General features: G+C 36.2%; 2 protein-coding genes across 6 annotated transcripts in view; one reads left to right on the forward strand and one right to left on the reverse strand.

Moving 5' to 3' along the window:
• The first annotated feature begins 849 nt into the window (after positions 1-849).
• TRPV3 (transient receptor potential cation channel subfamily V member 3) lies at positions 850-23389 on the forward strand. Of its 3 annotated transcripts, none has more exons than XM_030027425.2 (18): positions 852-1116; positions 5148-5270; positions 8613-8717; positions 10353-10439; positions 11197-11354; positions 12037-12213; positions 12420-12560; positions 13010-13290; positions 14032-14208; positions 14973-15131; positions 15606-15707; positions 16272-16345; positions 17292-17457; positions 17974-18040; positions 18419-18690; positions 19536-19648; positions 20289-20359; positions 22566-23386. In XM_030027425.2, exons 2-18 carry the CDS (start codon positions 5152-5154, stop codon positions 22622-22624), a joined length of 2328 nt encoding a protein of 775 aa, XP_029883285.1. In that variant the 5' UTR covers positions 852-1116; positions 5148-5151; the 3' UTR covers positions 22625-23386. The 3 variants fall into 3 exon arrangements, with proteins under 3 accessions (XP_029883286.1, XP_029883285.1, XP_029883284.1); XM_030027424.2 differs by having other exon boundaries at positions 1014-1116; positions 21248-23387; XM_030027426.2 differs by lacking the exon at positions 20289-20359 and having other exon boundaries at positions 850-1116; positions 22566-23389.
• Positions 23390-23452: 63 nt separating this feature from the next.
• ASPA (aspartoacylase) overlaps positions 23453-25096 on the reverse strand; it is a 72727-nt gene continuing 71083 nt past the window's right edge. For all 3 annotated transcript variants that reach the window (XM_030027444.2, XM_030027443.2, XM_030027442.2), the window contains exon 7: positions 23453-25026. In XM_030027444.2, the coding sequence (XP_029883304.1) occupies positions 24814-25026 (213 nt within the window). In that variant the 3' untranslated portion in view covers positions 23453-24813. The remainder of the gene's footprint in view (positions 25027-25096) is intronic.

Below are 25096 nucleotides of genomic sequence, written 5' to 3' on the forward strand. Positions count from 1 at the left end.
CCCAACCTTTACTCTTTCTTCCCTTGTCTACAGCTGGAGAAAGATTCCTGTTTTGCTGGCCTGCATAGTTCCCCTTAATTCCCATCTATTATTCAAGTAAAGGAAAGACCAGCAGCTGTAAGTACATCTCTTAAGCTTCACTGCAAAGACATACAAGTTTTAAACATATTATTTCTGGTGATAATGGGAAGACTCTATAAAAAGAGGAAAAGAACTTATGGTCACTCTTCTGGCATGTCCCAAAACAGAAGTCTGCATTAACCATTGCTCAACAGCTCAAAACTAGCAAAGCTGAAAAATGCCATTCCCTGTAGTTGGCACAGCAAGAAGTAACACCAGTACTTTTTATGTGAAACATGCCTGTTTGTATTCTTGCAGACCCTAAGGGCATGCATTCATCAAAAACTATTATAGATAGGAAAAGATCTAAACATGCCCACCATGTTTTCACTGACATTATCACTGTGGAAGTGTAAGATTTTCTAAGGCCATTTCTACTTTTTCAAAGAAATAGCAAAAATTTTTGCTTTCTGGAGCACTTAGCACGATCATTTTCTCATTTTTGCTTTGTGCTTTCTGAGTAGTTCCATAATATATAATAAACTAAGCATGACATAAAGGGATGTAATTTACAACCCAAATGCATGTGCATAACCATTTTCTTTTGAAAACAGTATGTAAACTGCAGAGCAGTGATTGTTTTAGATATTCTACTGCTGCCATTAAGTCATCTGTGAGCGACTCAGCTTTAGTAATATTTCAGTATATAATTATTGCGTGTGTGTGTGTCATCCCACTTTGGCAGCTATGAAGTAAAGAGTTTGTTGTCTAGCAAGTTTCTCTCTGCTCCCTAATTTCAGATGTAGCAAACCCGGTAAGGCTGCAGCACTCCGGCACTGTACTTACCTGTGCTTTCCAATAGCTGAGCAAACCGGATGACTGAAGAAGGGTGGTTTTGCGTTTTTAGGATAGTTTTGAGCTTGAATATAATTTTACTCATTTGGCAGATTATCTTCTTCAGATGTTGTCGCAGTATCAGTGGGCACCTACTTTGAACTTCGCTTCTACAATTCTGAGGCGCCTTGTCTATACCGAAATGCAAGTTTCGTAAGCAGGGTAAGTTCTCTGGGAGCTTCTGTGGGTGTTTGGTGTAGGTGTGATGCTTTTGTAGAGAGTGAAATCTTCAAGAGACAAAGACTAAACCTATCTTTCAACTGGAGAATGCTTTTCTGTTGTGCTTTTTTCTGTTTTTCTAATTTATAAACCTGTCTTTTTCCTGAGCCATACCACACTGACTCCTTGGGCATTCAGAAGTGAAGAAAGATAGACCTAATTTCGTTTGTATTTTCAGCCTGATGCACTGTTACACGTCCTAATTTCTGTGCCAAGGGGATCCAAAATATACTATCATACAAGCTAAACTTAAATAATACATTCACCTTCCACTGAAAGTTTCAGTTACTGTAGTGACTGTTGAAAGTAAAATACCTAGCCTAGTAGAATAGTTTTTATTTCAACTCAGTAAAATTTCTTCTTTTTATTTAATTCAGAGATAGGCAGGTAAATAATCTTAAAGTATTTTCCTCAGGGGAAAACACTGCTTTTCACAAAGTCTTTTAAAATTTCTGTTAGTAAAAACCTTCATAGGAAAGAACAAATTTCTCTCCAAGAAGAAATGTACTTTCTGATAGCACCTGATGTCTACTAATGCCCCTCAGAAGTTTAAAAACCTTACAGAAAGATGAAACAGTTTCTATCAAGTGTAACTTTCTGCTGATAGGATTCATATACCATAAATAATGCACAAAAGTAAAAATGAAGGTTTATCGTCTTTCCCCTCGGGGAGGGGATTTCTTTTTTATGAGCTAGTAAGAATTAGGTTGTAGGTGCTGGAAAGCGTCGTGGTCTGTGCTGTGGATGTTTGAAGGATCCTGTGAATGAAACAGCTATTGCTGGTCACTTCCACTCCTCTGCCCCTAATGAAGAAAAGACTTTTGACCCGTGATACCACAGCTGAGCGTTTCTTCTGATTTGTAGGATTCTCTTTAGCCACTTTGTTTATAGTGTTATTGAGCTATAGAGATATAGATATGTATGATTTTTCTTGTTCTCACATAAGCATGAAGTGAGTCTGTGATAGTGTGTAAAGTGCTGCTTACTGTAGGAGTGGTGGAGTCCTGTTCACCATTACAGATAAATGCCCTTTTCTTGTCCCCAGCACACTGGAGGTGAGATAACAAGTCCTCAACGTCCTCAGAATCAAAGTAATTCTTAATACTATCAATCAATGCAGTATTTTTGTCTCACTGCCCGTTTCAAATAAGCCACTTCTTTGATGGCCTGTAAGTAACAATTAACTAAATAATGGGAGTAGAAAATAGTTACAACAAAAGAAGACACTCCATATCGGGTTATGTAAGCTATAGTACTTATGATTTGACGTTCTTCAGGCTGTTGCACTATTTTTCTCTATATGTCACAGATTACAGAAAATGATAGTGTACTGGAAGATGATGATGAAAGCCCTAGCTTAGTTTTCATCTAAGTATGCAATTAATCGTGATTGAACATTAGAAACAGACGCTACCTCAGCACTGTAGCAAAGTGGTACTTCTATTGTGCCTGCAGTTATTACCTGTGCAGACTCTGAGATCTCATTTAAAATAGTCTTTGTAGCTGAGACTGCACAGGCAAATCTCCTATGTGCTTTTGAAAGCTGTAGTCCATATACACAAAAGTGATTCTTTCCTCTTTTTCCTTCCCAAATTGTTTCCTTAAATCACTGATGGTTCAGTAGTCCTTCATCATCCAATACAAATTCAGTGCTATCTTTGACTATTTTCACCTCTCTGACATGATGTAGCCTGCTCTCAAGTCATTGCTAAAATCTCTGCGGTGAAAACTGGCTGCAGATGGGGCTTTGACTTGCTCCCCCTGCAGATGGCCCACACAGAAATGTGTTGCTATATCTGAGCAGCTCCAGCATTGCTCACAAATGAGAGGCTCTTTAGAGATTTTAACCTTGGTCTTTATTTTGCCAGCTCTTCCTACCACTCATTCTGAGCCCTCCAACTTCATACACCTACCAGCTGTGCCCCTTTCAACTTGGCAACTCCTTTTGCTGACACACTTGTTGACTTATTAATCTGTTTCCAACTATTCTCTTCCTTTAAAGTCACTTCTTTTGTGAAGCTATTTAATGCCCATCTCCATCTTATTCTAGTCCCCTTATATTTGATTTATGTCAAGTATCACATCTGCATCTTTCTCTGGATGGGAAATGTCTTTACTCATAAACTGCTGTGTACTCTTTAAGTACTTGGTAAAAAGTAAGTAGCAGAATTATTTATAAACTAAGCAAGACAACAGTCATTTGTTTTAGCTGTGTTAAGATTAAATGTTTATCAGTGTATTCAGTGATAGAACATGTGTACGAAGACTACATGAATTGCATTTTCAAAGGCATAGACAAAGCCCTTTTTCCTACATTGAATATGTAATATCCAAATTCAGTTCTTTTGTGCATTTACTGCAGTGAAAGCTACGGTGTACTTTGTATGCAAGTGTACTAAGTAAATCATATTTGCCCTTCATAAATTATTTCAGTGAAAGTTGTGATATGAATTCTTAGGAAATGCATCCAGACTAGCCATATGTCTGAGTTGCACAAGTGTGAACATGTCTACCAATGGTAAAAAACACAATAAAAACTTATTTTTCAAGCCTGTTTTTTCAGTCAACCTTTTCAAGGTAAGGAGTAGTTTCGAATATTTCAGATTTCTATCCCATTTAGTGACAAGAAATTACAGCTGCACTTACATGTGTTTGGGCCCTGTAAATTCTCGGTTCTCTGTACTTGGGATTGAAAATTTCCCATAATTAAACATTTGCTGTTTATGCATTAATAGATTTTCATTCAAATATCAATGTATTTGATATACCTGTCTCATCTCTCATACCAGGTGTCATGTCTTTTCAAACGTGCTTCACAATCTGCTTTCCATATCTTGATATTCCCTTAATGAAGAAATTCTAGTGCTAAGGCACATTGACAACACTGTGACAGGAGTAGAAAGTTTGTGTGTACATTTGTAACATTAAGGAAAGTGGAGGTAGGAGAGGAAAAATGTGTAGTTCATTTTGTTCAAACTTGCAGACAAGTGATTTTTATTCATTTGTCCTTGGGTATGGAGGGCGCTCCCCTGATTTCCCTGAGAATGTGTCCATGACCTCATAAAACTTAACTATTTTTACATTCAGAGAATTTTAAAGTATCCTAAATTCACATTCTTGCTTTCAAATTATCCTTGGTGACTTAAAATCATGCCCTTGAGTATTACATTAAGAAATAGGAAGAAAGTTACTCATTATTACTTACAGAATTCATGTTGTGGGTGTTTATAAGCAGATAACATGCATTAAATGTGTCATGTAGTGGTGATGCTTCCCATCCAGTAGAGTCATGATTTTTTTCTTTTTCCCTGAAGAAATGTTGAGAAATGTCACCAGGACACAAAAGTCCTTGATGTTCTCCATGTGATTGTTTGTTTAGCTGAGCTCAGCCTGGGCATCGTATTCAGAGTCTGTCTGTTGCTTCTGTTACTCTAATGCAGTGAAAAGTTTCAGGGCTTTTTCTGTGTTCCCTACCCTTCATGTCTGGAACCTTCTTTCACACATTGTATCTGCTGCACAGATCTTCCTGAAATTTACCACTTTTCTGAAGTTATCTTGGATAAGAGTGGACTACTTAGATTAACTGTAAATATGCACAAACTTTAGGGCTACTTATAAAAGTCATTGTGCTCTTTTTGTTTCTCGAAATAACGTATACTGTCATTGTGATTGACAGACTACCTTCAGTTTAATTTAGGCTCATGCTTGAATTTATGGTTCTTCTGGATTTATTGTATCACTTTTAATGGCACTTTTTTTAGAATGTAATTTAATCTGTCATGAATATAACCCTCCAGCCTTGACACATAAAATGGTGTGTATGTGCTTAATAACTGAAAAATGAAAAACTTTAAAAAAAAAAAAAAATCAAGATTTGTGTGCTTACATGTGAAGAGACTGTAAATAGGCGATTTGGTCATTATACTTTCTTCAAATGAACAGGAGTTAAGTAACTGTGAATATATCTACTGCAGAAACATGATTAAAGATAACAACGAAACTATTCCACTAATGGGCAAGAAAACAAATCCGTCTGGTATTCCCCCTTCAAACCAGCAAGAGAAAAAACCAAGTGAAAGCACTCCCACAAAGAAAAGGTAGGACTCTAGCTCAGCCTAAACCACTAAAACTCCATTTTATCTCCTTTAGTAGATATTTGCACTGAAATATCACTAACGCTTTTATTCATGCTGCGTATATGAATGAGAGACCTGATGTACACAAGGTGCGTTCAAAAAAAATCTGCTGTTTAGAAGTGGAATAGTATCCTGGTTAGGTAGACATATGACGTGTTTACCCTAATGGGACAAATATTTAACCCCTATCCTAGAGACACCAGACTCATGCACCAGTCTTTTAAGTTTGTGTCTCATATCAGTTGGGCTTTCTGCATCCACTCTATACACCTGTATAAGCTTACAAGAATGTGGTCTAATGATGGTCCGTGTTTCAGTAGGAGAAGGTAGAGTGATCTTTTTTAAAGAGATCATGTGGCAGGGTACACCAGCTTTTATGTAAGAGATCCTGGCCTAAAAAAAGGGAACATTTCAAACTTAGCCCCACATGGGAACGTGACAGATTATGGAGAGCTAGAGGTGAATTTAAAAATGAGGGCTGGGAGAGCAGGAGGTTTAAAAAATCCTATCACAAACAGAAACCTCTATTTTTCATTAGTCTGATTAATAAGACTTCATTATTTTATAAAATATTCACTTTCATTCACAATTTATCCTAGAGAATTAATAAAAGGATTAAGGGTTTGTATTTAAGATGAATGGGGAAATATAAGCAGTAATTCATCCCTGATACTGCGCTATTGAAGTCAACTAAGTTACTGTAGAGTGAGGATGAATTTTCATTCATAAACTTTTCACTCTGTGGCTAATTACTAGCAGCTATGGCAATTTTTGAAACTCTGAAGGTGTAGGCAATTGTGGCTATTCTGACATTTATAAATCTTAATAATCAGAGGAATCACTTTCCACAGAAATGGTGTCATTAGTTATTTGAGACCCACTGCCTGGGTGGCCCCATTTGTCTTTCTGTCATTAAATTCAAAGAGAGAAGCTCTTTGGTTGCAGAAAGGGGAGATGAGGTGTCTGAACAGCTCAAAATACACCCAGTACTTCAATTAGGGGCAATTTGATGGAAGACTGTGTAGTTACAACAAATACTGGCAAACACCCCTCAATTACTTACGCTCATATCTTGCATTCAGTTTTGTGGCATCAGTAACAGTAACCTTGGGGTTTTTCCCACCTCTCAACCAAGAGCTCAGGGTGTGGCCAACAACATTCCTGTAATATAAGGAACGAAGATCACGTGAATTTTAATGCAGAGGTTTAACGTGTTCCATTAATTATATGTTTCTATGCTGCTGTACTTCTGTTGCTTCAAAATGCTTCCTTCTACTGTGCCACTAAGCAGCTAGTGCACTTCCACGGGTGGCATTTCTCACTTGACAAAACGTATTGCTAATATGCACTTTCTCAAAAGACAATGACTTCCCCTTCTTGAGGGTCCTGGTATTTGGGTGGACTAACAGTATATAATTAAGTACAGGAAAACCGACAGGCAGGCTGGGAGGAGTGCTGCTAATGTTGTCAGAGCCCGATTATGTTTATGGGCAGTGTTCCCGAGAGTGTGCACCACGGCCACGTAAGCACTTGGGTATTTGTTGGCAACTGTCCACCTGCTTTGCACAGTGGCTTTTGGGGTTTTTTTTCTCCCCATGGTATCCCCAGATAACCCACATGCCAGGATAGGTTAGGTATGTCAGCCTTCAAAACAGGCTCCACTTCATAGCTGCTGTACATCTCTTGGATGCCAAAATCTTCAGCATGAACACACTGTTGGGAGAGCAGGAGCTGTTGTCAGAGACATCAGCCTGTAGCATACCATCCCCTCCTGGTGCTGAGCCAAGGGCAGGTGAGATGGTCCAGCAAAGCCTAGAGCCTGGCACTTCTGGCTTTACGGAGGTTCACTGCAGCTTCTGATGCATGTTTGCCTGTTGGGACAGCTCCTGCACTTCATGGTCAGGGAATGCAAAAAAGCAGGATGAACCCATGCTTTTTTCACCTGTCCTTAGTCTTTCTGCCAAGCCCTGACCCCAGTGAAACAGCAGTGATTTACAGCAGCTGGCATAAGTAATGGCACTGGTCCTGTTTCTATCTAGTTTTTCCTTTGCTCTGAAGAGCAATCCCTCCCTCAGTAATTTCAGGGACGTAGTCCTGCAAACCAGAAGTGGCATTTTACTTGCTGCCTACTTAGAATACATTGAGGCACATCTCAAATGTTAAAAGGTCATATAAGTTTAAATAACTACACACAATAAATTAACACTTGGACCACAAAGCCATTGGCAAATGAGTTCAACTAGGGCCATTAGATCATGCTATTTTTAGCAGATATCAACAGGTTGTTCAGTAGTGTCCTAATAATATACTGCATTTTATCATCAGTATGTGTACTTTAATTCAACAGGATTCTTTGGGGAAGATGCAGTTAAAAAAAAGAAGAAATACCCTATGGACTAAACCATAAATATTAGGTGAATTGGAAACATTTTCTAGGTGACTACTGGAACATTTTAGAAATGCAAGACAGTTTCTGAACAATAGGCCATGTGGTAGTTGCTACATCGAGCACTGAAACTCCTCTATCTTTGGTGAAATGTAGCAATGTTTTAATGAGATCTAGCAATATCAAGCCATTGATTTTGCCTCTCAACTCTGCAAGCTTTAAAGGGCAAAATCTTCCTACTCTTCTTGTGCTCCCTTTTCTGTGTTGTTTCAAATTTCATTTCTTTTCCCTATAAAAAATTAATTATTTATAGGGAAAATAAATAGTTAAATGTCATGCACTGACTGGCAAGATTACATATTCAGTCCTGGATGGTGTAAATGCCTGATGTCATTTAACATGTGACCTTTCAAACTTTCTGACTTGATGATTATCGCTGCTGATGGGTTTGAAATGATCCATCCTGATGGCTCCTGGCTGGAGAAATAGGGACTAGAATGCAGTAGATTAAAAAGCATATGCATGTGTGTGTGTGTGTATGCACACATGTATAGCTGTTTAATACATGTCTGGTGTTGCATTCAGCTATTTGCACAGAAGTTGGATGCAAGGCTGTTTTTAGGCTGCTGGGGTAGCTGCTTAGACATGTCAGGATCTGATACCATGTGTCCTAAAAATATATCGGGATCTTTTGCCCATCTGCCAGCATGAAAGTGCTGGGCATGGGCACACTGTTGGAGATTGGGATCCCCCCAGGGGAAAGTAGATAAGCCTCTGTTCCAGCATCCTATTAGGTATAATGACAGAAAATATAAATTGTCAACCTTGTCCTAGGCACGTTTGTGTAGTGCTTTGCTGATTTTATAGTTGAGTTTGCTTTTTTTATTAACATTTTTTAAATGCACTGTGTTCAACAGTTCACACTTTTTTCTGGAGATTGATGGTTTTGAAAGCAATGCAACTCCAAATAATACGTCTCCCCCTGTGTTTTCAAAACCAATGGATTCAAATATTCGTCCATGGTAAGTTATAGACGCATATGCAATAGTCATACTGCAAATATATCTATTTTCTTTTCAGTAGCTACTCCTTATTTCTCCTTAGACTTCAGAGCTAAAATTTCACATGGCTTTTCTTAGCGGTTGGTCACTTCAAAGACAGAACTCCATTGGAGGTCAGTTGTTGCTAGATGACTTGTCTTTGAGTTTATCTACTGCTGTCATTTACACTGAATTAATCAGGCCTCAGATTTGAATAAATTTAAAATCAGTAGTCTTTTTTTTTTATCTTAGCCTCTTATTTATGATACGTTAGGACAAACTCCACACACCTATTTGTGTATTTTCTACTGCATGAAGACCACTGCTTAATTTAGCAAACCCTATTCCCAGCTGTGTGCTGACATCCTCCCTCTATTGCTCATTAACAATCAAACAACATGAAGATGCTGAGTCTGAAATATTTAAAGGCAGCCAGTAATGCTGAATGAATAGCGAAAAATTATGACTGGGAAGAATGCGCTTAATTTTTAAAAGTGTGGGGTACTAACGGCCAATAATTATGAATAAGGGAAATATGCATCATAGCTAGTATAAGCCCAGAATGGCTAAATGTTTTTGTGTCTGATGGATGTCTGGTCAGCTTTTTGGAGTTAGCTGACAGTCTTATTTTGGTTTCAGAGGAGAGGTATCCAAATTTCTCCCTCATTTAGGGAGTGACCTGCACAAGACACATACGCTTTGTCACCAGATTCCTCATGGCTTTCTGCAGAGAAGTGACAGACTGAATAAGAATGGACTCTGAGCTACCAGCTTTATTTCAAAGGGAAGGGAATACCTGCAGAGCAATGCTGAATCCTTGCATTACTGTCCATACATCTGTTTTGTCAAGAACTAATAGTTCAGGCTCCCTAAGTTATTAATCTGAGGTAGTTCATCAAATCTGAACCTTATAGAAAAGAAAAATACAAGTAAGAAAAATTATAATAAATTAATTTTTAAGTCAGATCTGCTTTTAGGAATATCTGGAAATTATGTACAGCAATTACAAAATACCAATGCCATTGAAATCCTTTACATTTATTACCTAAATATGTATTTAGGGCCCAGTCCTCAGTTTCTTTTAGCTGAAGCTTCCATTCAAGTCAGCTGCAAAATGCTCTTGAGTTGCCTACAGTGTACTGTGTAGTAAATCTTTAGGTAAATCACTTCCATTGTGTGCTTGCAACCCAGGCACTGTTACTGATTTAGCACTTGTTTTGTGGCAGATGACAAATTAAGCATGTGAAAAGGAAGAATGTAAGCTTCAAGCATTCAGGATGATGCATAAAAAGCAGTGATCATTAAAAAAAATGAAAAAACTTCCCACAGTTTCAGGATCTGTAATGAAATAACATAGTAAAACACAAACCAGGTTGATTTCCTAATGATTTTTTAAATATAATAAAATCCTGTGGGTCTCTTCATTTTTACCACTCTCTTTAAAATTCATGGGGGAGATAAAACGGTAGAATTAAAAAGCACAATGTCAGCTTAGACTAATTTCAGCTCTACTGTAGATAATGCTTCCTAGTATTGACTGATTCTTCGTGCAATTTGCCAAAATGTCTTCCAACATCTTCCTGACTTAGCGCTTAGCCCTTTTCTGGTTTTCTATAGTGCATCTGGAAATGGGGAAGATATGGATTCCCCACAGTCTCTTCAGGATGACGCGACTGAATATAGCCCTAATGTAGACAGTTGTTGGTGAGTGGAGATACGAAGTATTTCTTAGTACATTTTCAATGGATTAAGTCTATGATAGGGTAGATATTACCTATTTTGCCTGCCACGTTTTAGAAATAAGGTCATATGTGTGCATGCATTTCCAATTCTTCAATAATTAAATTTTGAAATAAACAACTCTAACCTCTGCTTTTCTCAAATCTCATATTTAGTGTGAGGATTCTTCATGTATAATGTCTGTTTCCTAGATGACAACAGAGGACCTAAACACCATGCACAACTAGGCATGAGCTAGGAGTATTTCTGATTGGGGGGAAAATATTAAATAATTCTTATTCCAGAATAATGTATGATCAGAAAAGTTGTGTAAGAAGATGCAAGGTTAAAAATTATCTTCTGCTGCAAGTGGGATGGGTGCAGCTGGAGTGCAGCATCAGGTAAATTCAGGCACTGAAGTCAGCAAGTTGTGGACAGATCAGAGAAGCAGAGAAGTATTTCTTAGCCTTTGTTTTAAAAGAATGGATAAACTGGGAAAAAATGCAAAACAAAATACTTGAAAAATGTACATTATTATAAAAGGCCTCTCAATAGCCACTTATCTGCAAATAAGCGATCTGCAGAAACATTCTGAGAGATCCATGCCACAAGATATATGGAAGCAGGGCAAGTATATCTAGTCTGGGGCAAGTAATTGTATTTCTTTTTCCTTTTATGTAGAAAATAAAATAAAACACAGTAAATTGAGTTGGCAATTTCATTATTATTTCTTATAATTCAGTGCTAACATATCACAAGGACCCGAGCAGACTAGTGCCCGGAAGAAGCTGAAAAAATACATATTTCGGGCAGTATCTGAGGGGAACGTAGAACAACTGCAATGTCTGCTTGCAGAGCTGAAGGAACGATCAAACGCGTGTACAAACATGACTGTTACAGGTAAGCTGTGGAGTTACCTGAAGGAATATTATTAGCTCTTCTGGCACCATATGTGTAGTCTAAAACTGGGAAATATCTCTGTGCAGCAGCTACTTGCCTGTAAATTTCCAGTCACTTGTTTGCAATGTAATATATGTCACATTTCCTAATTCTAAATGAAAGCTTAAGGTATTCAATCAGCCACCTCCTTGCTGCCTCCGAGGGAACACTGGAGAGTATTTGTCTCCTACTTATGATACACGGAGGGTTTATCTGTGCTGTATTCCCATAGCCATACCTAAGCTAGCCTTCTGCACCACGAGACTCAAGGCTGATGTCTCCAAACTGCAGTCAAATTGCAGTATAGACAGGGCTTGCGATGTCTGCAGCATAGTAGAACGAGCAGAGAAGTTAGAGAGTTCTGGGTCTGCCTCGAGTTACCATGGCAGTGGGGTGTCCAAAAGAAAAAACAAGTGCATTGGCTACCTTATTAATTAGTACCACATCTCTGCATGCATTGTCTCACCAAGTATACATATACATAGCTCAAATACAAAGTGAATAGGATGAAGTAATTGTTTGGCAAATAATTTATGTTCATACACATCCCTCAGGTTCCACCCCTATTAAACAAAAGATTAGAATTATTTTCCATCCACTTTAATAAATAATGATGATCTAATCTCAAAATTCACTCTTGTAGATTATCTGATGAAAAAATTCACAGATTCAGACACTGGCAAAACTTGTCTGATGAAAGCTCTGCTGAACATCAACCAAAACACAAATGAGATAGTGAATATGCTACTATCCTTTGCAGAAGAAAATGGTATTTTGGAGAGATTTATCAATGCAGCATACACAGAAGAGGCATATAAAGGTATTGCCATCTGATACCAATTTCAGGTATATGGTTAAATATACCATCCATAAAAGTAATGTTTTCTTCAAACATTCTAATGATGGTTTAAATTCCTGAAACTACTTTTATTCATTATCACTGGTGCTTTCCATTGTGAAACATCATTAATGTTTCATAATGTGCTTAAGACGTTCAACCCTAAGTACCTCTGTCTGTTGTTTCAGGCCAGACAGCTCTAAATGTTGCCATCGAAAGAAGACAATATGAAATAACTCAGAGCCTTATAGAAAAAGGAGCTGATGTCAATGCTCATGCCCAGGGTGTTTTCTTTAATCCCAAACATAAGCATGAAGGCTTTTATTTTGGTAAGTGGAAATGTGGTCTCTCTGGAAAAGATAGGAAGGAATACCCAAACAAGACAGTATGGAAGACAGGCAAGTGTGAATCATTACTGTAGCTAAACCTAGATTAGGAAACTTGCATCACAAGATATAAAAATGGCATAGTACCCTTTGTAAAATTAACTTGCCAGAGTGCAACGTATTATAAACACTCAGAAATAATTGTAAAACATTTACAAAAAAATTGTAACTGCTGAATGGCAAATAAAATGTAACAAATTTAATTTTGAAGATTTTCTCCAAATAATGTTTTCATGCAAATTAAGCTTTTATAAAACAAGAGCTAAATTCAATACAAAGCATATTTACATATTGATTCATATATTAAGATGCTTAACACAGTCACTCTTTTATAATATGATTTGAATGCTTGTAATAAAATATGAACCATGTTACATTTTATAATTCTGTAGGTGAAACTGCACTGGCATTAGCTGCATGTACTAATCAACCAGACATAATACAACTGTTAATGGAGAATACCAGGACTAATATTACTTCTCAGGATTCAAGAGGAAACAATATCCTCCATGCATTAGTTACTGTGGCAGAGGACTTTAAAACCCAGAATGACTTTGTAATCAGAATGTATGATATGATTTTGTTGAAAAGTAAAGACAGAAATTTGGAAACAACAAAGAATAAGGAGGGTTTGACACCACTACAACTAGCTGCAAAAACTGGGAAATTAGAGGTGGGTATTATTAAGTAGCATCTAAGAGAAATTAAGTATGGAGAAAGAGTCAAGGCCAACTATGTACTCAGACGTTAGTGCTCTGACATGTAGTTTTCCATGCTGGTTATGCTGAACTATGTATCAGTAGTATTTGGTGAGCTAATTTTGTTCAAAATACAAGCAAATATTTCTATCGCAATGTTGCTTCTACCCTTCAAGGTTTCCCTCTAACAACCCTTCTTTGTACAAAATACACATGCTGTTTAAAAACAGCCTTGCAAACCTTTCTGTTGTACAGAAACTCAGAAATTCTGCATTTATTACAATACTATACTTACACAATATACAGTCTTTGAATAATTTCAGAAAACTCACTAGAACTGCTCTGTTATGCTGCTGTAGAATTTGGGTCTCATAAATCAATTGTACTGGGGTAAAGAATTGACAATGGGATAATTTAGAAAGTAATTGATTAAGTTAAAGGAAGATATAAATGTGAATGCATGGAAATTGTGCTTTCATCCTTTAGAAAAATGTCTGACAGAAAATCCAGAGCCATTAAAAATATTGTATTTATTTCCTAGAGGTCTGTCATCTGTAACACCACTTACTGAATAAGAGATTTACAAATACATTGAATTGCACTACTGTAGAAAATGTGATGGGTAAAAGGTAGGGGTGTTGGCAAGCATGCATGTGTGCTTTCTCCTTTCCCATGAAGAATGCATCTGCTTACAAATGGTTCTGTTAATGTTTTAGATTCTGAAATACATCCTGAGCAGAGAGATAAGAGATAAGCCTAACAGGAGCCTGTCAAGAAAATTCACAGACTGGGCTTATGGTCCTGTTCAATCTTCTCTTTATGATCTGACAGAACTAGATACCACCTCAGACAATTCAGTGTTGGAAATTATTGTCTATAATACGAATATTGGTGTAAGTTACCTTTTTCTAAAATATATATGTGTTTTCTAGCAGTACCTTTATTTCAGATATGTCAGCCTATACATTTGACTGAATTACTTGTAAAAGAGTAAACAGCAATTTTTGGTTCTCAGTTTTATATCAGGAGCAAGATTAATTTTCTATCTCTAGATTGTCAACTGTAAGTGAATATGCATTCAGCTCCTGAAACATGAGCTAGGCATTTTGGGAGTGTTTTTTCTACATTTGAAGCATTAATTTGCCTTACATAGGAACATAAATATGGCCCAGCTGATTAGACCAAAGCTAGTGTCTTGTCTCCATGGAGTGGCCACTAGCAGCTGCCTAAGATAGCGCATGAGAACAGGGGAAGCAAACAGAAATACTTTACGAGAATACTCTGCCTAAAGTTACAAACTTTACTTAACAGGTGGGTATTTTAGGCGTTCATGAATGTTAGCTTTTCAAAGCCAGAATTTTACGTTTGCTAAATTCAAATACTGACATAAAACTTCTGTAGGAAGCAAGACCAGAAGTTCACATTACAGTTTTAGCTCAATCATAATTTACCAGAGTATGGCAGGTTATCCCAGCATGAGTCAGAGTTGTCCCATTGTATCTTGTCAGGTTAGGGTCTGACACAGATCTTTGCTCAGAGATGTGTTTCTAGATAAGCAAGGAGAGATACTGAATGAAATACACAAAATACATGCCTGAAATCATCTCAGTTTCCTTACAGATGGCAAGCTCAAATCTTAATTGTTTTTTTTCTACAGAATCGTCATGAAATGCTGACTTTGGAGCCTCTGAATTCACTCCTGCGAATGAAATGGAAGAAGTTTGCACAGCACATGTTTTTTATGTCATGCTGTTTTTATTTCCTATACAATATAACATTAACGTTAGTTTCCTACCACAGGCCTAATGAAAATGAAGTGAGTACAGCAATCTAATCTCACTGAATTTTACTGATTTAAAATGCAGTAGTATTTCCTGAATTGTATTTAAAATGCTAAACCAAAACCAGATATCAGAATATCAGGCTGTAGTGAGACCAGTTCTCCCATATCAGGTCTTGTATCTGGAAGGAAGAAGAGCAGTAATAGAGGAGATATTTGCATTTGCATTTTGTGAAAGTGACCCAAAATACAAATACATAATATGAAGACAGGTAGTTAAATTTCTAAAAGTGTGGAGAGGGTATTTTGGTTTTCTTTTAAGAAAGAAACTTCTGCTATTTCAAATATACACATTAGGGGGCTGATTCTGTGAATCCACCATGAAGAAAATTCTCACTGACAGGGAAGAAATTGTGTACCCAGAGAGCTACGTACATGAGGCTTCCTGTTACTTTGCCTTTTACCCTTCAGGTATGGAACTCAGTCTTTCCTTTTGGACCTCTCTTACAGGCTCCACCTTATCCACTAGCTCTAACACGTGGTGTGGGATGGCTGCAGTTATCAGGACAGGTGATGGTTATGTTAGGAGCAATATTTTTAGCCATAAAAGAGGTAAGACTTTTTAATAACAAATACATAAAAAAATAGGTAAAGAACTTCGCTAGACTTATGAATATGCTAATGATGATATTGGCAATACGTTTGGAATATCTTTGATATGTGTAATTTCTAAAAGTCTTTGGCACAATACATCCCTTACTCAGAATGACCCTGGCTATATATTTGAATATAACTGTATTGCTCTGTGAAACAAGTATGAGGTTTTTTCCTTTTAAATTCTCAAGACAGAGATTTGATATTTGTGCAACATCAATGTTGTCAAATTACTGGCTTTAAGGACACTGTTGAATTAGAACTTGTAATGGAAAAAAACCAGGGTATAATTTTTGCCATAGACTGTAAGTAATTAAAACCAGTAAATTATGCCAGAGATGACAGAAATTTAAACTTTGAAGTTACAGCCCTATAAAAAGACTTTTAATTCCAGAAGATATGTCATATCAGTAGACAGATTTTTTTTAGACCCCAACTTCAATTAAATTATTTTGAAAAATCCGTTTTGAGGCCTGTTTTCTCTTACTACCATTTCTGTATCTTATATATCTGTCTACATAGAGTGTAGCCATCTTTCTGCTTAGGCCCTCAGACCTGCAGTCAATTCTCTCTGATGCGTGGTTCCACTTTGCATTGTAAGTCTGTCATGCATATATTTAATACCACATATTCAAATGCTTATCTAGCTCATGGTCGTAGAGAATGTATTCCTGTAGAGGATGCTCACTTTTTCTCTAGATTTTCAGGTTTTAGGGGGATGTATGTAATCTTACATGCAGCTTTACTGTAACACACACTAATGGTTGCATGGGTTGGTAACAATACTGGGGGTTGATGTGTACAGACTGGATTTTTTTCCAAAGTACAGTACTGTCTTTAGCATCTCCTGATGCTGCATCTCTTTAGAGCTGTATATAGAGAAATTTGTTTAAGAAACCTGGTTAATAAACCAGATACAGTTTCACACTCCTTTTGACTCCTTCAGGAAGGAAAAATAGCATAAAGCTGGTTCAGCTGGCTGATGGGAGTATCCCATCAGCTGGCCTAGATAAATCACAGATGATTCCCTTTCATTTCTAGCATATGATTGTAGGATCAATAAAAAGAGAGGTGGCTTAACTCCACCTTTCTTCCTTCTCCTACAACCACACTGATATCAATTCCATGCTGCTAAGAATCTGGTTTACATCCTATCAAAGCACACCATACCTTCTACTAGTGTCTTCCTTGTTTATGGAAAATCTGTAATGATTCTAACAATTCATTAAACTAAAGCTTGAATTAAATGGCTTCAAAGATACTATTAAGAATGCATTGACCAACTATTTTGGGGAGAGTAGTTCACTTAAAGTAAGCTTTAATAAATATAATCCTAATATGTTAATATACTTATACTACCTGTACTCATTGATTTTATTGTTAAACTATAACGGTAATGTTCATAGGGGAAAATGGAATGCAATATGAAATTAGAATTGAAACATAAGAAGCAAAGAAGTCTTGTTTTTATATTTTTCCATTACGTTGTTGGTTTTGTGCTAGTAATTTCCCTTTTACATACATGTGTTTGTTTTTTAACAGTTTTATACAAGCTTTGCTGGTGATCTTCTCTGTCTTTTTGTACTTGTTTTCCTACAAAGAACACCTCGTGTGTCTTGTTTTGGCAATGGCCCTAGGATGGGCTAATATGCTCTATTTCACCAGAGGTTTCCAGTCCATGGGCATTTACAGTGTTATGATTCAAAAGGCAAGTTTGTTTTGTTTTGTTTTATCCGCCTTGTTATGATGCTTACTTGTTATGATACAATCCCAATCAAGCATATTCAGCAATTTAGATTTATTTTATAGTTCATACTGAAATTTCTTATTTTCAGTTTATACGTATTATTTCAGCAGAATATACTACATAACTTCAAAGGCAGAAACTACTTTATATCTTAAAATTAACATTTTATTGTATTAAATATGTAAGTAACTTGTGTTTTTTCAGCTAATGTAGTTCTACTATTTAATTGCATCATATGCTGTAATGCCTATATTGTACAGAGTTAGTCACCCTTGGACAACACACCAGGCTCTCAGTCATGAGATGAAAAATCAGACCTAAATCTTCTCTGGGTTTCTCACTGAGACTACAACTAGTTTGCTTAATGAAAGCAATCTGATACTTTAGTATGTACCACACCTGTATCCCTGAAGAATTCATAAGCATAAAAATAGTTCTCAATTTTCATTTCTGATAAATATTTAATTTAATTTTTAGGTCATCCTGCAAGATGTGATAAAATTTTTAGTTGTCTATATCGTGTTTTTGCTGGGATTTGGCGTAGGTAAATATTACTGGAGAAAAGCACTGATGCTCTGTGTGAGTAAAAATTTTAGCATTATTATGAATAAGAACCCTACTGTCATGATGAGAGCTCATGTTGGGGTTTCTTCTGGATATTAAAAAGCCAAGTTTAGAGATTTAAACTGTCTAGAGACTATCTGAACAGATAAGTAATTTGGCTCTTTCTCAATTCCCTGCATTTTCATTTGGATGTGGGCTCTTTCTGCTTCCTGGTAATCTGTCGTCTAGCTGCTGCTGTGTATGTTGCTGGGCAGCTCTAGCTCTTTATTAAGCAGTGCGTTTTGAATTCTTTAGGATAAAATGCCAGGTATCCATAAAGCATTATTGTGATTAAAATTTTCTCATGCTTTCTTCTCAGCTCTTGCTGCATTGATTGAAACTTGCCAAGATGGCAGTGAATGCCATTCCAACAGCAGTCTGGGACCTGTTCTGATGGATCTTTTTAAGCTCACCCTAGGACTGGGTGATCTGGAGATCCAGCAGAATTCAAAGTATCCTGTACTATTTCTTCTGCTCCTCATAACTTATGTTGTGTTGACTTTTGTTCTTCTCTTGAACATGCTGATTGCATTAATGGGAGAAACAGTGGAAGATATTTCCAAAGAGAGTGAGCACATCTGGAAACTCCAGGTTCGTTTGTGAGTTAGTTTGCTTAGTGAAGTATAGCTGCACTGGCTAAAATCTTTTGAGCTGTACTTATGGTAACTTATCATGCTGACGGAACGGATTAGGTATTAAAAAGGATAAGCTCCATTTGTATATGCGTACAAATAATGGAAGTAAGTAATTTTAGTATTAGGGTATCATAATAACTTCAGAATTCACAATTATCCTAAAGGTAATCTTATGGCTCATATTTTCAACCTCATGCACTGTCACATAGCTTTATGACTTTCATTCCCCTTGATATGTCACCAGGAAGGTGTATTTCATTATCTGCTCAGAAATCTGTAACACAGCGTGCTCTGCTCTTCCATCCCTTGAGTTTGAGCAATGCATGAGTTCATTCCAATTTCTCATACCTTATCAGAGCCTGGTCTTTTACCAAGGCTGGACAGCTCTGAGTCCCAAGCTGTCATCGAGAACACAGTCATAATTAGGATTGGAGTTGCTTACTGTGGTGGGCAGCATCCCACTACAGGTTATATATTATCCCTGTGGCAGGGTGTTGCATGAAGGTGTGTTAGCATTAAACCCTAAACACTGAGTTTAGAGTGAGATTTCTTGATTTTTCTCTGAGTATGCCTTCTGTGGTGGGTCTAACTCAAGAAAGCCGTGGACTCCCTATTTCCACGTGCCAAATAAGTGGCATGCCACGTTATTTGCTGTTGTTGGAATCAGTGTTGGTTATGGATGGTGGATGAAGGCATGGCATGTTATAATGAAACATTGGAGCCTGCAAACTGTATATGCTATGAAATCAGATAATTTTGAATATGGTTAACCATACTCATGTTACTATTTATTGTTAATAGAGAGCCAGAACTATTTTGGAATTTGAAAAATTCTTACCAAAATGTTTGAGGAAAAAATTCCAACTGGGAGAACGGTGTAAAGTGGCTGAAAATGACACCAGGGTGTGTTTAAGGTAAAGCAAAGCTAGAATACTGTGCTATCAATTCTGCTCTGTATGTTTCTTCAAGGTTGCTTCTCCTCAGGTCTCTTGTAGAAATATTTCTACATCTCCACAAATTATATTAGGTGTACAAAAATCCAATTTGTTTTCTTCAATGGTTACCAATTGTTTAAAAAATGGGAAAAAATATATACGGTTTTTTATTTAGACAATTTTTCGGTAAGAAAACAGATTTTCAACTTCATATGTTTTTAATGGACAAGTATCAAGTCTGCTTGCAGTAAATGTCACTTTGTCATAATCTTCTTTGCATGTTAGCTTAAAAGTAATTATATTTAAATTGCTAATTGATGATTACCATATTAAAGAAAATCTTATTATGCTGTTTTATGAAAAATACTTAAATATTTAAGGTGAGTTTCAAGACTGTACTCATAATGTGTGAAATTATAAAGTAGTCTTACTATTATTCTTATCTTCATATAGTACATAACACTGCAAAAGACATTCAGCCTTTTAGTACTAGCAAAGCAGGTGTTGATGGTAAAGTATGACAATCCCAAGAAGGGATAAAGAAATAAAAGGGGAAGTGCAGCCATGTAGCTGGGAGATAATGCATGCTAATAACACAACTTATATACAATATAAACAGGATTAATGAAGTGAAATGGACCGAGTGGAAAACACATGTTTCATTTATTAATGAAGATCCAGGGCCAACAGGTACTGCAGAATTTTACGACACCATATTTGTGAAATCGTTTTTTTCTTGGAAATGCTTTGATATATAAACTCTCATAATCTAGATACTCAACCACACTTTTCTGCTAGGGAAACTCATGGCTAATATCGTAGGGGTGTTAAATTATTTTTAAAGATTTGGAGAGAAGGGTTGGTTAAACTCTCCTTATTTATACCTTCGTGCCAAAACATGGTGCTTTCACCATTTCTTTATTTTTCTCTAAGCAGTTATGCTTGATTTAAGTTTTACATTCTATTATGGCATTTGAATGGTGTAAGACTGGAGAACTCTTTCTTAGACAGAAAATATTATTTTGAAAAAGTTGTCATAAGGTACATTTAGCCCTTAAATAGTTACACATAGCATCGCAAAATTTGGCAAAAAATTGGATTGATTCTACCTAACAATACTATAGTCTGCTGTTTTTAACCCTAGAACATTCATGTTTATGTTTTGCAATATATATTGGATGACAAATGGCCCCTTGTGAATGTTGACCAGGAAATTCTAGATACCCATCTGCTGACAGTGTTGGAAGTGTAATAGAGAAGTGACCTAACTTTGAGGTGTCAGCTGTCCTTCTGGCAGCAGGCATCACAGTTTGATAGGGGCATATGAGGATCTGGGAGACTCGTTCTGAAGTTTGTTCTAGAGTCAATTAGCATTTATATTGCATAGTAGAATGAGCTCAGTAATAATGAAAAGGGGCAGGCAGAAAAATTTCTGTATAAGATATGGTAGTAAACTGAAAACTTGCTGTTTAAATAAATGCATGTTTTTAAACAAAAAAAAATAGATGTGCAACACTTTGATCTTGCATATACAGTTTCTACCATATCCTGTTTTGTTTATAATGCATTTTTTTTCAGATCCAAGCAAAGTTCAAGATAATTCAAGAACTAATAGCAAAACCACCCTGAATACGTTTGAAGAAATGGATGATTTGCCTGAAACTTCTGTTTAGTTGTGCTGTATTTGATATGTGGTTGTTCTGAAGGTTAAAAGCATCATCAGCAGTGGATGCTGAAAGCTTTGTTGATGTTTTGGACAGCTGTAACCAGCTGGAACACAAACTTTCAGTGACATGGTCTGATGACTTTAACCCATTTAATCAGGGCAGCTAAGCTAAAATCAAACAGACTATTTCACTGGTTCAATTTTGAGCCTCTTGAAAACTGTTGCTGTCCAAGTTTGTGTGATGCTACTCAAACTTGGCTCTAGAATTTTTACTGGATAAAAAAGGTCAAATGTGAGATATTTCTTCCTTTTGTGGAAAATTAAGAACATCGTGATCCCAATCCGCTGTCTTTTGGAATCTCTAATTCATGAGAAACATTTTGTACACTGAAAAAAGTTAAGTTCTTGTCGTGGAGAAAAGAAAGGCATTTCAATTCTGAAGACTACTAAATGAAGTACGTTATTTGAAATAACAATGTTCTGGATACATTTGAAGCTTTTGTATTGACTGTCAGTGTTATTGGAGGCTTGAATCCCGCAAGTTGGAGAAAGCCTCTTCAGGTCTCATTAGCTTTGCCTGATCTGTTTTCCTGTATGTAATCCCTAGGGTATAATGTGGTGTTTACTGCTTTGTATTTATTACTATGTATATACGCTTTCCCATAAAATACCAGGGCAGAAACATAATGATGGAGAATATTTCCAAGTTTGTTCCAGTCACAAGGTCTTCACTTTTCCTACTCAGCTCTTCCATGCTGTTGCACCTTGCTGTGTAACATAAGTTATCACATTGGAAGTTCCTTCAGTTTAAAAGGAAATTAATTTCTGTATTCAACCACTTCAGAAAAATAAGAAGTCAGTATTTCTTCCCAAAATGAACAAAATAAGTTAAATGCAATGCAATTGCAGACTTTTAAAGCGCTTTTTTTTTTATATTCAGAGGACTATGTAATGCATTTCTGTAGCACTTTTTATTTTGCTACCTGTGATGACCTAGTACTATGAATTATATTTTTAGTTTTCTGTTTTATGTGTGTATGTATTAAAAAAAAAAAAAGTTTTTTCTATGTACTTTTAAATTTCAATTAGTACATCATGTGTCTTCATTGTCATGGTTTTTCATCATATGTATTCATGTGGTGCCTGTTTTAAAGGTGCTATTTAGGAAAGACTCAGGTGAATTCTGTTCTGCATTTGAATGGTAATATGAATTGCATTGGATTCTTACAGCTAAGCCTGCTGTGGGCAAAATGATCCAAAAGACTTTCTTAACACAGAAGAGAGCATGAGGGAACTCTCCAGCAGAAAGGATAGTGCAAAGCTATTTGCAGGGATGGTGAACACGGTTCTCGCTACCCAACCGGTCTTCTGTAGATGCCGTATCCTGTGTTTCCTACCACGTATGGCCTGGATGGATGGGATCAAATTGAAATCTTCAATTCAGTTACGTTTTTACAGGCCATAGGAATTTGAGGGGAAGGACATTAATGCTATTCAATAGACCAATGTGTAATATCTGAGCATTGTTTGGCTGCCTTAGTAGGATATGTGAATATGAGAAGAAAAATTCCTGTGGTCTTGGAATCTTTCATTTTTGCTGGTTAATTTTGCATTGAAACTGCCAACAAAAAATATTGCCTTAGGACTGTGCAGTTCCGTTTGGATTCGAGTGCCAGTTTTTGTACAAAAAAAATACCTCTTCACATATACTCAGGAACCAGAATAAACTAGCCTGCACTGTACTCCATGTTGCTATGGGTAGACTTGTCACTGAAAACAAGTTCACATATCTCTGTGCTGTACTGAGGTCATGCTGTAGGTGTAGCCATAAAACAGGGAAGGCACAAATAAATGTAAGGAATGTGCTGTGCCACTGTTCAGGTGCAAAACTGTATGATAAAACTGAGGAAGAAGCTGCGGGGGTTGTTTCTAGAAGTTATTTGCTGAGAAAATACTCTCCTCTTATGGCCACAGAACCCTGCCAGATCACACATACTGTCTCCTATCTCAAGGCTTTTATCAAAAACACTATGAATAATGACTAGAGCAGATAATTCTGTACTTTTTATACAATGTTTATTTAAATTAAAGAAATAAAACTTGTAATTCAATAAACGTTCTGTCCTGTGTTTTTATTTTATTGCTGTAAGAGTTACACAAAATAGGAAAAAAGGTTTTTGGCTTAGTAGTAAATAAGGAAGACATCACTTTTCAAAAGATATAATTTGGGGGTTATCTAGACAACAAATCTTTCAGTAAATAGCTAATTATTGTATTCTTATGCAAAGTTCTTAATGTTTGCTCTATCCCCAATTATTGTCAATTATGTTAACTTTAAAAAATTCATTAAATCCCCACTTTCTTCTCTTTTTCAGCTACTATGACAGGCTTTATCTCTACAAATACAGAACAAGTCAGTCTCAAAATTCTGAGAAGTCTCCTGGAATTCTTCTTGATTTCTGTTCTGAAATACTCAGGTACGGTTTGTGCATTGTTCTTTATCAAAACCTGAGTAATTACCTCATCTTGCCTCCTTCATTGAAAACGTTTGGGGTACAACAGTTGATTAAAATTTTATTTGGAAAATGTTGTAAGGTGGATACACCTAGAGAGTTATAAAGCTGTAAACTTCTCTTGTCTCCATTGCAATAGAAACTTTCTTCAGAAGTTTCCACAGGATAAGCACATCTTTTTCTTGAATTTGAATATTGCTCCAGTATGTTTCCAACTACTAGATACTTTCTAAATTCAACCTTTTTGTCTTTAAATTAATGTTAAATCAGAAACAGCTTGAATTAGTCTTGTAATACTTTAAATTTAAAAAGCTTTACATTTCATTTTAGCATATTTTTCTCAGAAATCATATGTTTTTAGCTTATTTTATATGTTCATAAGTATAAAAACAGAACAAATCCTAAGGCTTCCACTTCAGTGCAGTAGGTGTTAGTCGCGAATGCAGATAATACAAAATAATTTCAATATACATACCCTCACTTTGTTTCTCCCTAGCTTTTCCTTTGTCTCTTATTTTGTATGTTTATCTGAAGAATTGGTTTCAAGGATCACCTTATTTAAAAAAGCGTTGGTTATTGTAGGTTTGGGGTTATAAAGTAGAAACGCTGTAATTTTTTTATACAATGTAGTTTTGTGGATGAGCATCTTTCTATATGATGCTGGATATAAGTTTTATAGCTACTAACTCATGTGGTACATTGTTTAATCATTTTATATAGTGTGAACTAATAAACTTCATAAAAATAATATTTATTCTTTGCATCTAGTGTGATGTATTAGAACAAGTAAACAATCATAATAAGCATGATGGCAGTATGTTTCATCTTAAAAGTGCTCAGCAATGTTAATTAAATTAAAATTGAAAATTAGATTCTGCATTTATTTACTCCATGAATTACTACTGAATGACACTGGATTTCAGAGAAGAAATCCAGTTTTTCTACTGAAAACCTGTAATAAGCTTTTAAGAAGTGTTCTGGGCTAAGACTGAGGATCTGATGTGTTTTGCAGTAAGATTCACTTTTACTGTTTTTACAAAAGCTTGTTTCTTTTCATAATATGCAGCTTCGTTAATAAATGTTGGATAGACTGTACAGTCCCCTTTATATGCAATTACTTCTCCATCAAGAGTCAAAAATAGAGGATCACCATTGTTCAGTGGCTGCCAGTCTTGATCCTTAGAGAAAGAAAATAAATAGAATATATTTACTTTCAAGTTTTTGTATATTTCATGTGACTTCTCGAGT

The sequence above is a fragment of the Aquila chrysaetos genome, chromosome 10 (genome assembly GCF_900496995.4).
Source record: "Aquila chrysaetos chrysaetos chromosome 10, bAquChr1.4, whole genome shotgun sequence".
In the NCBI taxonomy this organism is placed as follows: Eukaryota; Metazoa; Chordata; class Aves; order Accipitriformes; family Accipitridae; genus Aquila; species Aquila chrysaetos.